General features: G+C 43.8%; 1 protein-coding gene across 3 annotated transcripts in view; it reads left to right on the forward strand.

Annotated features, from left to right (window-relative positions):
• The window catches only part of FGF1 (fibroblast growth factor 1), a 466,028-nt gene extending 453,567 nt beyond the window's left edge, over positions 1-12,461 (forward strand). For all 3 annotated transcript variants that reach the window (XM_078653066.1, XM_078653065.1, XM_078653064.1), the window contains one exon: positions 10,035-12,461. In XM_078653066.1, coding sequence (XP_078509192.1) covers positions 10,035-10,229 — 195 coding nt within the window. In that variant the 3' untranslated portion in view covers positions 10,230-12,461. The remainder of the gene's footprint in view (positions 1-10,034) is intronic.
• The last annotated feature ends 286 nt before the right edge of the window (positions 12,462-12,747 follow it).

A 12,747-nucleotide genomic window follows, 5' to 3' on the forward strand; every position in this document is an offset into this window, starting at 1 on the left:
GCATTCCGCATCTTTGACACTGCGGTGGGTGCTGCAGTAAGCAGCACCTACCCGCATGCCAAAGTGCCATGTTGTGCATTGCCATGCACAACGTGGAAGGCACCGTGCTGTGCCTGCCACCTTGTGCATGGCAATGTAGTGGGGTACCATAGGCAACCCCCAAGTGCAGCCACCCACCCAACCGGGGCCCGCAACGGGCCCCCAAAGCAATTCCCCGCCGTCTTTCCATGGTGTGAAGAGAGAGGGGTCCCAGTAACAGTGGAAAATGTAAACACAACCATGTAAAATAATCAAAGAAACATAACTTAAATCCACACTGTTTTACTTCACAATGGGAATACGCATTTAAATATGCAGTTAGTATATACAATAACAAATCGGTAATTTACATGGTGCCCCAAGAGCGGGAGGGGAGGGAAGTGGTAGTGGTTGTGGGGAGATGGTGAAGGAAGAAGTGAGATTTCAAAATAGACAGTAAAATCAACAATTGTCAATCATTTAGTAATGTTACAGACACTGTACATTGAGATGAGACACAAAAGTTCATGGGTTATTCAAAAGGAGCCATCCTCCAGAAAGTTCAATTAATGAAAGTAGTAGGGAATGGAGTTGGCGATGGAAGATAGACGTATGTCGACGTTTCGACCCTGTTCGAGGGTGCAGACATCAATGTTTGTCTTGCCGGAGGGTCTTCATCAGGACAGGAGGGGCACACACCCTATTTGGTATATAAATATATTTGGTAAGTACGGGACATTAGCCCCTGTAGGTGAATAGGTAAGCAAAAAGCAAAAAGCACATCACCCCAAACAAGAAGGGGTATAGATCAAGGCACTCGTTCAAGTCCTATGGAATATATTGGGACTATGAATACACTGAATTACAAGCATATCAGTTGAATTGAAGATTGGTTAGTAATTAGCGTGAGGAGACAAGCCGTAGCGAACACGGTGGGCGGGTACGCACCACCTCTTAACAATGATACCGCGTGGTTTGCGGGTGTAACGTGGTCTGAATGACCACACAGGTAGGTAATTGGTATTGTAATGACCTAATGGGTTCAGTGGAATAAAAGTGATTGTTAGAAAATAGATAAAACTAAAAATAAATAATAAATGAAGAGAACCACTAAATGGCTGACACTACCTACGTGGATGGTAATACTAATAAAGGCAAAACTCACCGTGTGAGCAACAATAGATGTCAGGGCGTTAGTGGTAGGGGTCCAGGTGAACCGTGGACCAGTAGGGTACAATCTACAAAAATATACAAAAATAGAATGTAGAGTAGTTCGAGTGGAGGGCGGGTCTGATGAGCAAACCGGAGGAATAAAGACTCACCAGATTGCCGTGATGAAAGAGCGTCCGGCTGGGGAACAGTCCGTGACGGTTTAGGATAATTGAATCTAAACAATAAATAGAAGTGGCACATGTTGGAACAACCTCAAGCGGCTGATGAGTAAAAACACGGGCACACAAGTAGGCAGAGAAGCCACTTACCCGAAAGAAGCCGTGCGGGTGCGTACGGCTTAGAGACGAGTCCGTCGGGATCAGGCAGGGCCGTGCTCGGGCTGAGATCTAAGGATGGTGAATCATAGACATTCAAGTGAGTTTAAAGGGCCGGAGGGATGGTTACAAGATAAAGATTCGCGGGAGCAGCCCACAGATCGGCTTACCGTTCGCGGAGTGAATCCGTATGAGAACGCGGCCGGCTGTCAACGAGGGAGAACCTAGTTCCGGGTATCGTGATGTAACCCTGGAAACCAGGACACGTGACAGATAGGGCGGGGCGAATGGTTGCATAGCGACATGGACGCCATAGATATAGTAAGAATGCTGCCAAAATGGTCGGAGAAGTGGACTGTCAATAGGTTCACGCAGTTTGCACGCGTGAGCATATCCGGACGTGCGACCCTTCAATTAGCAGTAAAGTCTTACGTAGAGTAAATTAGCGCAAGGGGAGACCCGAGAGGCGGTCAGCATCATGCATGTCAAATATATTGGCTAGGAGTAAAAAGAGACTCACATGGCATTTTAAAGGTGAAGTGCGGTTGACAGCAGAGCGAACACCAAACGGTACCTTTTCTGGGTAACCAGTGGAATAGCTGAGGGCATTTGCAGAATCCAATGGATCATTAATTGGAATTGAATAGCATATACATTTGGAAGGCAACAGAATGCGTATTAAATAGCAACACTTATTCAGATGCAGAAGTGCCTCATACACAACCAGTCTATTACAGCATATTTACAAGAGTGCAACAAAGTGAGATCACGTGCATAGTTGGAGTAGACCAGTGTACTTAGTTGCATATAGCATGTAAAAGGAATGATGTACAATTTGTCCATACGGGGCACAGACATGGTAAACTGATGGCCGAAGGCAGCCCACATATGATCAAGGCCATTACGGGCGTACCTCACACATGCGGGTATAGGCCCTTGGCACTAGCAGTAAGATATCTAGGAGTGTTCGGGGCGTACCTCACGCATGTGGGTAAAGGCCACTGAACAATAAATATACTGCTCTGGTCAGGGTAGTAAAATGTGAGAAAGACTATGATACTGCTCAAGTCAAGGTAGCTAATTGTGAGAAGGAACTGTCCTGCTCGTTGAGCCCTGAATCAATGGAGTCAAAAGTGAACATCCACTTGAGTTCACGAATGTTGAGGATGCTGGAGATGTTGCCACCCCGTGGTCCCAAGGATGCTTTCACAATGATAACCCACTTTAAACTCTCTGGTGAGTGACTTGCGGAGGAAAAATGGGCAACCAATGGTGCGGTTAGTACTTGGCAGCGAATTCTGCTCATGTGCTGAAGTATCCTTGTTTTCGCTTTCTGCTGGGTCTGTCCTATGTAGATCAAGTTGCATGGACAGACAATGGCATAAATTACGTTGGCCGTATTACAATTGGTTTGACTCTTTAGCTGAATTTTGTGGTGGCGATAAGTGAACTGCTTAGTCTGTATTGTGCTGTCACAGGCTTTACAACCGCCACATCGGGAGTGTCCCAGAATAGGAGGGAGGTTCCACATAGTTCTGATGGTGGGTTCCTCTGGTGTCTTAAAAAGGGAGCGGACAACATGGTCTTTAATACTCCTCGCTTTCTTGAAGGCATGTAATGGCGGGTCTTTATGTTGGATGTCATCAGATATCAATTCCCAATGTTTGTTTATGATCCGTTTAATTTCATTGCTTCTAGTATTGAAGGTTGTGACACATACTATTCTGTGTTCTGTTTCATCTTTGTTGTTTTTGGGAGTGAGCAACTCCTCACGTGGATAAAACCAGGCCCTCTTCCTTGCTCGTTTGACCAATTGTTTGGGATAACCGCGGCTAAGGAGTCTCTGTTTGAGTTCTTCAGATTCAATGAAGTATTGGTCCTTCATCGAGCAATTGCGGCGTAGGCGTAAAAATTGCCCAAAGGGCAGATTATCACGCAATGCTCGAGGGTGGTGACTCCCGTAATGTAGCAAAGAATTCCTTTCGGCTGGTTTGCGGTATAATTTGGTCAAAAGATGGCCAGCGCTTTCAAAAATGGTAAGGTCCAAGAAATTGATTTGATGTTTGTCAGACTGGATTGTAAATTTTAGGAACTGGGATTGTACATTCAACCAATCAAAAAACAAACTCAATTCTTCAGAATTGACATGCCATACCAATAGGATGTCATCTATATATCTCATCCAGAGACCAAGATGGTCTCTGAATGGATTGATGTGGTTTAATACCGTGTCCTGTTCGAAAGCCGCCATGTATAAGATGGCTACATCCGGGGCGAAGGGAGCTCCCATGGCAACTCCAGAAGTTTGCATATAGAATTTGTCCTTGAACATGAAAAAATTCTTAGTCATTGCAATGCGGAGTAGATCCACTATAAATTCAGTTGGTACTTGAAATGGAGTTGGTCGTTGGTTCAAACAGCGAGTGATAACCGTCAATGCTTCCTGTTGAGGAATGCACGTGTATAATGACACGACGTCGCATGTGGCCAAAAGTTGGTTGTTAGTATCAAACGGTAACTCTTCAACAATATTTATAGTGTGCATCGTGTCACGCAAATAGGCAGGAGATGCCTCTGCAATGGGCTTTAGGAAGAAATCAATGTATTTGCCCAGGGGTTCTAACATAGAGCCACATCCGGAGACTATTGGTCGGCCGGGGGGGTTCACCATTGATTTGTGTATCTTGGGTATTGTATAGATAGTGGCTAACCGTGGGTGTGGTTTATTCAGAAAGTTGAACTCCAAATCTGATAGGGCACCATGTAAATTACCGATTTGTTATTGTATATACTAACTGCATATTTAAATGCGTATTCCCATTGTGAAGTAAAACAGTGTGGATTTAAGTTATGTTTCTTTGATTATTTTACATGGTTGTGTTTACATTTTCCACTGTTACTGGGACCCCTCTCTCTTCACTGCATAGCCAACCCAGGTCCCCGTAACGTTAACTGGGTATACCCCCCTACTTATAATCCGTCTTTCCATGGTGGCATCGCCGCTACGGAAATGCCTCAGAAGCCACATATCATAATATGGATGGCGGTGCCTGCTAGGCACCGCCACCATATTGTGGCCCAGCTCCGTCCGGGTGACAATCATAACGATTGCCGACCGGCGGAAAAGTGGCGGACGCAAGCGATGGCGGGGGGGGGTAAATCAGGTCACGATGGCGGGCAGATCGGGACCGCCGGGTCGGCAGTGGCATACGCCTGCCATCATAATCAGCCCCACAGTATATCAGTGCAATGCTTTGTGTTGCTCTGCACCCGATGAGTACCAGCGCAATTCTTCAGTGAGTGACCCCCTAGGTGTGGAAAAGGCAGCCAGTGAGAAACATCAGATTCATCACAACTTTTATATAGTGAGGCAATTTGTGAAATATTTAAACCATTTTAGCCTGCCAAGTATGGTTGGTACTATTGCGTTGCGGGACCGGACTGGATGTCACAGCCCTTGTGCGCTTTATTTATACATATTGCAAGTTTTAGGATATTGTCCAAAAAAATTCTGTTATCTGAATGGAGACACCGCGTTCCCACATAAAGCTTGACAACTTTATGTACAACAGTGGCTGGTATAGAATTTGAACCTGGGATCTGGACATACTTTTCCAGGGACCCTCCAGAGAACTACTGAATTCTCATGTGGATCTGTTATATGACTTCTTGAAATCCGGATGCCTTTCAAATAAGGATTTTTGGGGATTTCTGTACATTTTAAATTCTGTATGCTGTTCCTCACTTAGAATAGCAGGAGAATTTAAGAATTGAAGCCTTGAAGAAGTTACAGTGAGTAACGAAACACGTGTTAGCTGCCATCATCTCTTTGACACCAAGGAAACATCAGGAAAAGGAATTCCATCTGTTCAAATATTATTTGTGTTTCTATACTGGACTGATATGTTACTATACTGGACTGATATATATAATCATTGAAATATGATCTCAGATTGCCAAGTGAAGCATTGATATCGGACAATTAAAACTCTTCAGTAATGATCAAAGAAATTTCTTGTATGATTCACTGAGACTGACGTGTTTGTGGGCAGGTTTAGGATCTTGTTTTGAGGATTTTTTTACTTACTGGCCAAGACTAAAATAAGGACATCAGGAGTACCGAGTCACAGTGTTTTCTTATAGTAAAAACGCGAAAGTTCTTAGAACACACGGTGTAGTGACATCCTTTGGCAGTGGGATGTTTTTGTGACCTTGAGAGGCACCAATACTGGGAATGTATTATTTGTTATAGTGCATAGTTTGGTTTTCTATAGGATTGATGTTCTGCTGTATAAGCCACCACTGCCTTCTTGTTTTGTTTGCATAAAGTCTGGTTGGTACCCCAGGCCTGCCTTGTTTTTATTGGACATGTGGAATGTTTAGATTCATTTCTTCTTTTTTGGGGGGAGGGGAGATATTTCTATTGAAAAATTGCACCCCAATACTACTATTGAGCATAACATCAAGCACTATACACATTATCAATATACATATCTTACCTATAGATCTAGAACTTTATCCAACAATACGAACCAAGTTACCCAGAATCCTCTTTTTCCACATTACATTGATGCATCAATGAATGCGCAGCGGCACCCTTAAACTCACAGAATGATCATCAGACTCATCTTGTTATAGGAGAGAAGTACAAAGAGGGTCCCAAAAATCCCTGGAATGGGACCTTGCGGTTCCATAGCATATATTTCGGCTTGGTCTCTATAAAAAAAAATACCTTGTGTACAGTGATTATGTTCAGGTATGGCACTCTTCATCCACCACATGGCAGCTTTCCTCCTTGCCAACAGGAGCGCCATCATTGCATCTCTGTAGGTATCTCTATGGTGGCAGCCAGCAAGGCCATGGACGCGGGGGAGACAAGGAGGCTCCTCCCATAGCACCTAACAGTGCAAGCACTTCACTCTGAAGCACTCAACAGTTCAGTCACTTTAGGGTTAAAAATAAAAAGAAGAGAGATATATGAGAGAGAGAGAGAAAGAGTGAATTGAGAACAGAAAACTTTTTGGAGAGAGCAGTGGATCATGAGAGAGACTGTGGGGTGTGGGAGAAAACCTGATGGGAAGAGGGCAGATCTGTCTTCACTAACATAGCGAGAAGCCCATGGGGAAGTAAGAAACAAAAAACCCACACAATGGGACACATTTCGCGCCAAGGCAAGGGAGACGCCAGCATGCCACTGTCATTCAGTGGTCATTTACAGCCATTATGTGTGCTTGACCCTCAACGATAAAAAGAAATACAATTTAATTAAGTCAAAATAGAGCCACAGGGACGAGCGGGGTATGAAAGAGAGCCCGAAATCAAAGTGGAGTGTGTGGCCAGGTACAAGAGGTGGCAAACTGCTGAGTGACAGTCAGTTGAATTAAATGAGGGTAACAAGAGGTGTAGATTCGACGACAGACACCTCAGTCAGAACAGGTGGCGCAGGGGCTTTCAGTCCTAGAGCATAGAAGAGGACCGGTACACCCCTTTTAAACAAGCCGGGCCTCGGGCTGCAAGGGCCTACCCAGGAACACTTATGTACGAGTCCTTAAATCGTCGATTGGGCCTCGGCTTCGAGCGGTGACAGGGCAGCTCAGAGGCCGCAGCCTCGCCCCCGCGCCCACGGTGCTGGAGTTTCACCGAAGCCAACACCCGCCAGAGCCACGTGCGCTGCCACCCAGCGCTCCAGGCAAACCCCGGTCAGACGGTTTTAATGCCAGAAAAAGCCCCAGACCGCTCCCAACGAGGTGCTAGGAAGTATAGACTTCCTCAGATTGCATGGTATGAAATAGGACTTCCAGCTGTGGAACACTGGGAGTATTTTTAGACTGGGTGGGTAGCCTGTTTCCCCCCCCCTTAAATATGCCTCTGGGACTTTGATTGCGATTTATTCTGAGAAAATTGACACATAATGAGTAAATATCAGGTCCCAGTCTCCTTATGCATGGTGGTCGTGCAATGTTAACAGTCGCTTCATGAAGCGAGGCAGCACAAACAGGAACGTTCATCATCTTTCTGGCGCTAAAGGATTTGAGCTAGAAAAATGAATGCAGGTCGGCACCAAACAGGAGGTGTTCAAGGAAAACTCACCAACCCCATTTTAAGGAGGCATAATGGGGCAGCAGGAGCGTAACACACCCCAGGATTTAAAGCAAAGCCAAATCTAATCTAGAGTGATCTGGCATTTCAGCAAATCTGAAATCCCAATTCTAAACAAGCATTGGCAAAGGCAATAGGTCTCACCTATACAAGAGCTGTTGTCTTTTAGCCATGTTATACAGCAGCTTGGCTATGTAGCACGGCTAAAAGTAAAGTTTAAAGATTCATGTGGCTCTTAAATTTAATGTAATTTCTAGCAAAGAGTGCAGTCGGAAGGTTTGTTGCCAATTAGCAGAAATATATGCTGTGTATGTTAGAGGTGATGACAGTATAGAAAAAAACAACATTGTTTTGCATTCACATTCAGCATAGCTAAAAGCGGCGATCTTCTGAAGCAATGTCTAGGGGAGAGGTGGTGGCGTAATGGCAAGAACTGTGACTTTGGAGCTCGGGAACCAGGTTCAAGTCTCCGCTTCAGCTCTATGTCCTGTGATTCTGGCCAAATCACTCATTCGCCTACAAAAATGAATGTTTCCTTGTGTAATGTAACTGGTGAGCACATAAAGGGCTCCAATACCTTTGGTTTAGCTATGGAAAACTGCAGAGCAAAAAAAATATAAAAGTCAGAAAAAAAAGCAGCAGCGACAAGGAGATAGTGTGGCAACGGGTCAAGCAGGGAAGCTGGAGGGGATGGGGAGATGGGCAAGCAATGTCCGGGGAGGGCTGAAGGAAGCAACAATAATGAGGAAACCAAAAAAGTACTCACTGGCTGTATATATGCATGGAGAAGAGGGAGAAGAAAAGCAGCAGCGACGAAGGAGGTGGCCGGGAATGGGTCAAGCAATGACTGGGAGCGCTTGAGTAAGCAACAATGAAGGGGAAACAAAGAAAAAGTACCTCAATCAAAGCAGGATCAGGTTAAGGAAACGTACTTGGTCCATGCTCTAGCGAAGAGAGAAACTCTCTAAAAGGAAGTGAAACATCCATACATTAACCAGGCTGCAATCCCCTTATGTGTATACAGTATCCCTTGCAAGCGAGGCATGCGCTGTAGCAGGCGAGATGTAATGAAACCAGTTGCTAATAAGGAGCAACCAAAATATCACGCAATATTTAAACGCATAATGTGTATTGTAAATTGTATGAAACTAGACATTTTAATTGATGTACCCTTGAAAAATTGTGTTTACATTTATACTTAAGGGCTTTTATCTATGGGAGTAACATTTTATTATAGGAGTACAATTCTCCAGCTTCATGCTAAACAGGCATTTTTAATGCAAGCCGGCCAATTGCATCATCGATGCTTGATTCTTAGTAAATCTGGAGGGCACCATTTTTTTTTGCACTGGTGCGACACAGGCAACACAGCTCTATAGATTTCTATTCAGCACTGCATTGCAGTGATGCTGATATATCTTGTCTTTGCTCTGTGAAGGCGCTTAGCTTGCAAACCAATTATTTTACCGAGGTATTTTTTTCTCCAAATGTGAAAAACAGATGCACCTTCCAAGGACACCCATTTGTTTTGTGAAAGAAGCCATTCACTCGAATAATTTTAAAGCTGGGCACATTAGAACCTGTTAATAAATGCAAGGGCTTCCAAATTTTTAGCTGCTGAAATTTCTCAACTCCTCTCTCAAAATGGTGGATCTACGAGTTAAAGTAAACCAACAAAAAATGCCCTGATGGTGTCCTGTAATTCACTGGGCTAGATAGCGTACAGACCAGAGACCTCAAGGCAAAACGCCCTATGACCACATTCAGTTCTGTTAAAACATATGGATTGGATCTTCTAGTTTTCAAGATGTTAAAATAAGAACTTTGAAACTTAGGATCAGTGGCTTAATAGAGTGCACAAGACAGGGGAAAAAATAGCATATACATGTGCGTTGAAAAATGTTTTTTTATCTTACGTGTGTCAACTTAAAAGGTTTATCCACACATCTGGAATTTTGCTCACTGCCTTTCCATGAGTTATTATTGAAATCCCCTGAAGTCCCTGCTCAAATCCATATTTTAGATCCGGGGGATTCGAAGATATTTTTTAAGTAAGCTTACTTAGCATAATTGTCTAAATTTATCTACATAAATCAAGTTAACTTAGAAATGTCCACATCCATATAGGTAGAAGCCAATTCATAATAATAGTCCAGTCAGGGTTTCTCCAAATAGCATTTTAATCAGTAACACACTCCAATTCATGCCACAGTTTAAAGGAAGGAAATGCAAATATGTGCTTTCTTAAATAAATACCAGGCATATACACAGAAGCAAATCCAAGACAGGCGGGGCTAATAGTGCTGACTGACAGTACCTTTCTTGGTGACTGAATGCATTCTTTGCACTGCTGCTGCATGTGTTAATTGGCTTAATGCAGTTGCTCCCAAAATTCGCTGCTGCCTTAAATATTTTGTTTTTCTTTTTTAGCAATCACCTAGCGAGGAATGCCTCTTCTTGGAGCGACTGGAGGAGAACAATTACAACACATACAAGTCCAAGATGCATGCAGATAAAGACTGGTTTGTTGCCATCAAGAAGAATGGAAAGACCAAACCGGGGTCGCGGACCCACTTTGGCCAAAAAGCCATACTCTTCCTTCCACTGCCTGTATCGAGTGATTAAGGGAAGCCTCCCTCAGGTGACATTGAAGAACGTCCATCTATCAGAATGTGAACTCTCCAGTTTGAACCTTCTCAACATCTGAGACCTAGAACTTTATTTACACACAGATTCCCAGTGTTCCAGTGGACCCTTTTGTTTCACACAGAATCGTGTATAAATTCCAAAACGGAATGGAAGAGTTAACGTGTTTTGAGAATAAGAAGATCTTGTTGGTTCATCAGTCATTGTCCCATTGACAACGGGCACTTCCCACGTTCATTAAGGTTATTTTTGATGTTAGTAGTGATTTATGTGAAGCAAAGAAACACTACCACAGTATCTATAGCTAACCCTATCACTATACAATAGGCTGCTGTGGTGGAAGGACAGTGGAATACATACAACGTTCCTCAAGCACTCCCCCGCTCTGTCGTCCACCCATTCGTACAGTCCTTGAAGTGATAAACTTCCATGATATGTTTAAACATCCTAGAACTTCTTCCTCTTCCTACATTCATACTTACCACACATGGGAAAACGAAGAGCAGTAGTTCTCTGGTCTAAGCTCACTTAAGCTGGAGTACGCCGAATTCTCATGCGTGCCAACTGAGCAAAAAGGAGATATTGTCCACTGTCTAAACAAATGGAGGACTAGTCAGTTAGTGGTTTCAGTCTAGTTCCTGCAGTCAGATGCCCTGTCCGTTAAAATCACTGTTACGTTTGGTTCAAGTTGGTGTCCAGACTGTCAGTAGTGACAAAGAGGTCAGTGGCTGATTTAACGGGCATTTGTGCTTCACTTGTCTCCAACCCTAGCAGGAACTTTGTCTTCTGTGAGGCAGTTTAGGAAGAAGACCCTTCGGTGGAGCAAGCATTTTAAGTTGCCTTGAACTTCGCATGTGTCATGTGCACAAAACATTCTCGTTAGTGTCCGTAAAAGAATTGCGAGTCAATTCACTTCACTGTACGAGACCAGACTCTCACACTAAAGTGATTTTTTAGCGAAGACTAATGGTACCAAGCTAGTGCTGCTGCATACGAGCCTATAAGTGACTTTGAGGTAGTTTGAGGAATATCTCATGAAGCCAAACGACCCTTCTGTTGTCAGATGGTCATTTCTTAGTGGCTCGAGCCAACTGCTCACCAACTTGATTGTGTTACATGAGGCCAGGAGTGAAACCAAGTCAGCAATGTAAGGAAATGTATATGAAGAATGCAAAAAAATCACAAATAATATTTATGAACACAGCCAACAGAACACAATAAGAAGATATTCATGTGCACACTTACATATCATGGATCACTGAAAGATTTTCTGACCACTGTGGTAGATCACAACACGCACAGTTCGCTAGCAAAGTCAAAAGGTGACTAATGTAGGTCCATGAGTGCCAAATTTGTGTCGGATATTCAGAATATTCACATAAATGTATTTGCATCCAGTGAATCTGAAGGGAAGTAATTTACACAGCCAGTAGTTGTCCTGAAGTTGGCCCTCTTAGACCTAGAGATGCCTCAGGGAGAGCTATGGATAGTGACTTGGAAGTTGTGGTCAAGCCATTATCAATGGCGGCCTCGCTGTGTAGGAACTATGCCTATAATGGATGCCACAGACATTGCTGCTGTGCAAGGTGATAATTTACTCAATAACCATTGAAAGTAAGGCTGTTAGTGTTGGCGATGGACACAGCTGGGTCTGAAGCCTGGCAGTTCAGGCCAGACTAGGAGTCTTTCTTTAGAGCAGCAAGCAGGGGGCACAAAAGTGCACTCAACTGAAGCAGATGTTGCATAGCTGTAGCAAAGTTCATAGCAAACACCTTTGCAACAGCTATGTTTCGGCACTCCTAAAAGGACCTCTGTATACAACTTCTTGTACTGGACCAATCCAAGGGTTCTCTGGCCCTCAAGTGACTTGTAAGTGGCTGCAGTCCATGGTGCACTGTAATCAGTTATCTGTACACTAACAAGGAACTCACTCGCGTTAGGGAAACCTGGATGTTACCATTTTGAGCTCAACAGGGATCACCAGAGAGAACCGGAAAGGATGGTCTTTGTAAATGTCAGCTACTTCCAAGCACATTAAGGACCTGCAGAAGAACTTTGTAAAGAAACCTGTCTTTTTTAAGTTAAAGATAGTATTTATGTCATATATTTATCAGAACTGTATTGTAAGCATAACATATTGCAGTGTATTACCTGCAACATATCAACTGAATAAAAAATGTATCAATAATGAGGTGCAAACCAAGGTCATTTAAGATGAGTTTGAGGCTGTAATGAATTTGGCCTTCGTGCCTTGGTGGTGGTAGGTTCCGAGTCCACCTTCACCCCTTCCGGGCCACTGCCTTCTGCCTTCAATTGCTCCTCACTCTGAAAATGTCCCTAGTCAAACCAATGGCGTGAGTCTTTTCTCTCAGACACAGTGTGTGGAGATGGAGGCTTATCTGTGCGGATGAATTCGTGTGGCGCTTGATGCATATTGATTGTTGTCCGAATTCTCTGTCAGTATCTTTCTTGTCCCTGAGAGACAGAGGTGGCTAGG

The sequence above is a fragment of the Lissotriton helveticus genome, chromosome 7, assembly GCF_964261635.1.
Source record: "Lissotriton helveticus chromosome 7, aLisHel1.1, whole genome shotgun sequence".
In the NCBI taxonomy this organism is placed as follows: domain Eukaryota; kingdom Metazoa; phylum Chordata; class Amphibia; order Caudata; family Salamandridae; genus Lissotriton; species Lissotriton helveticus.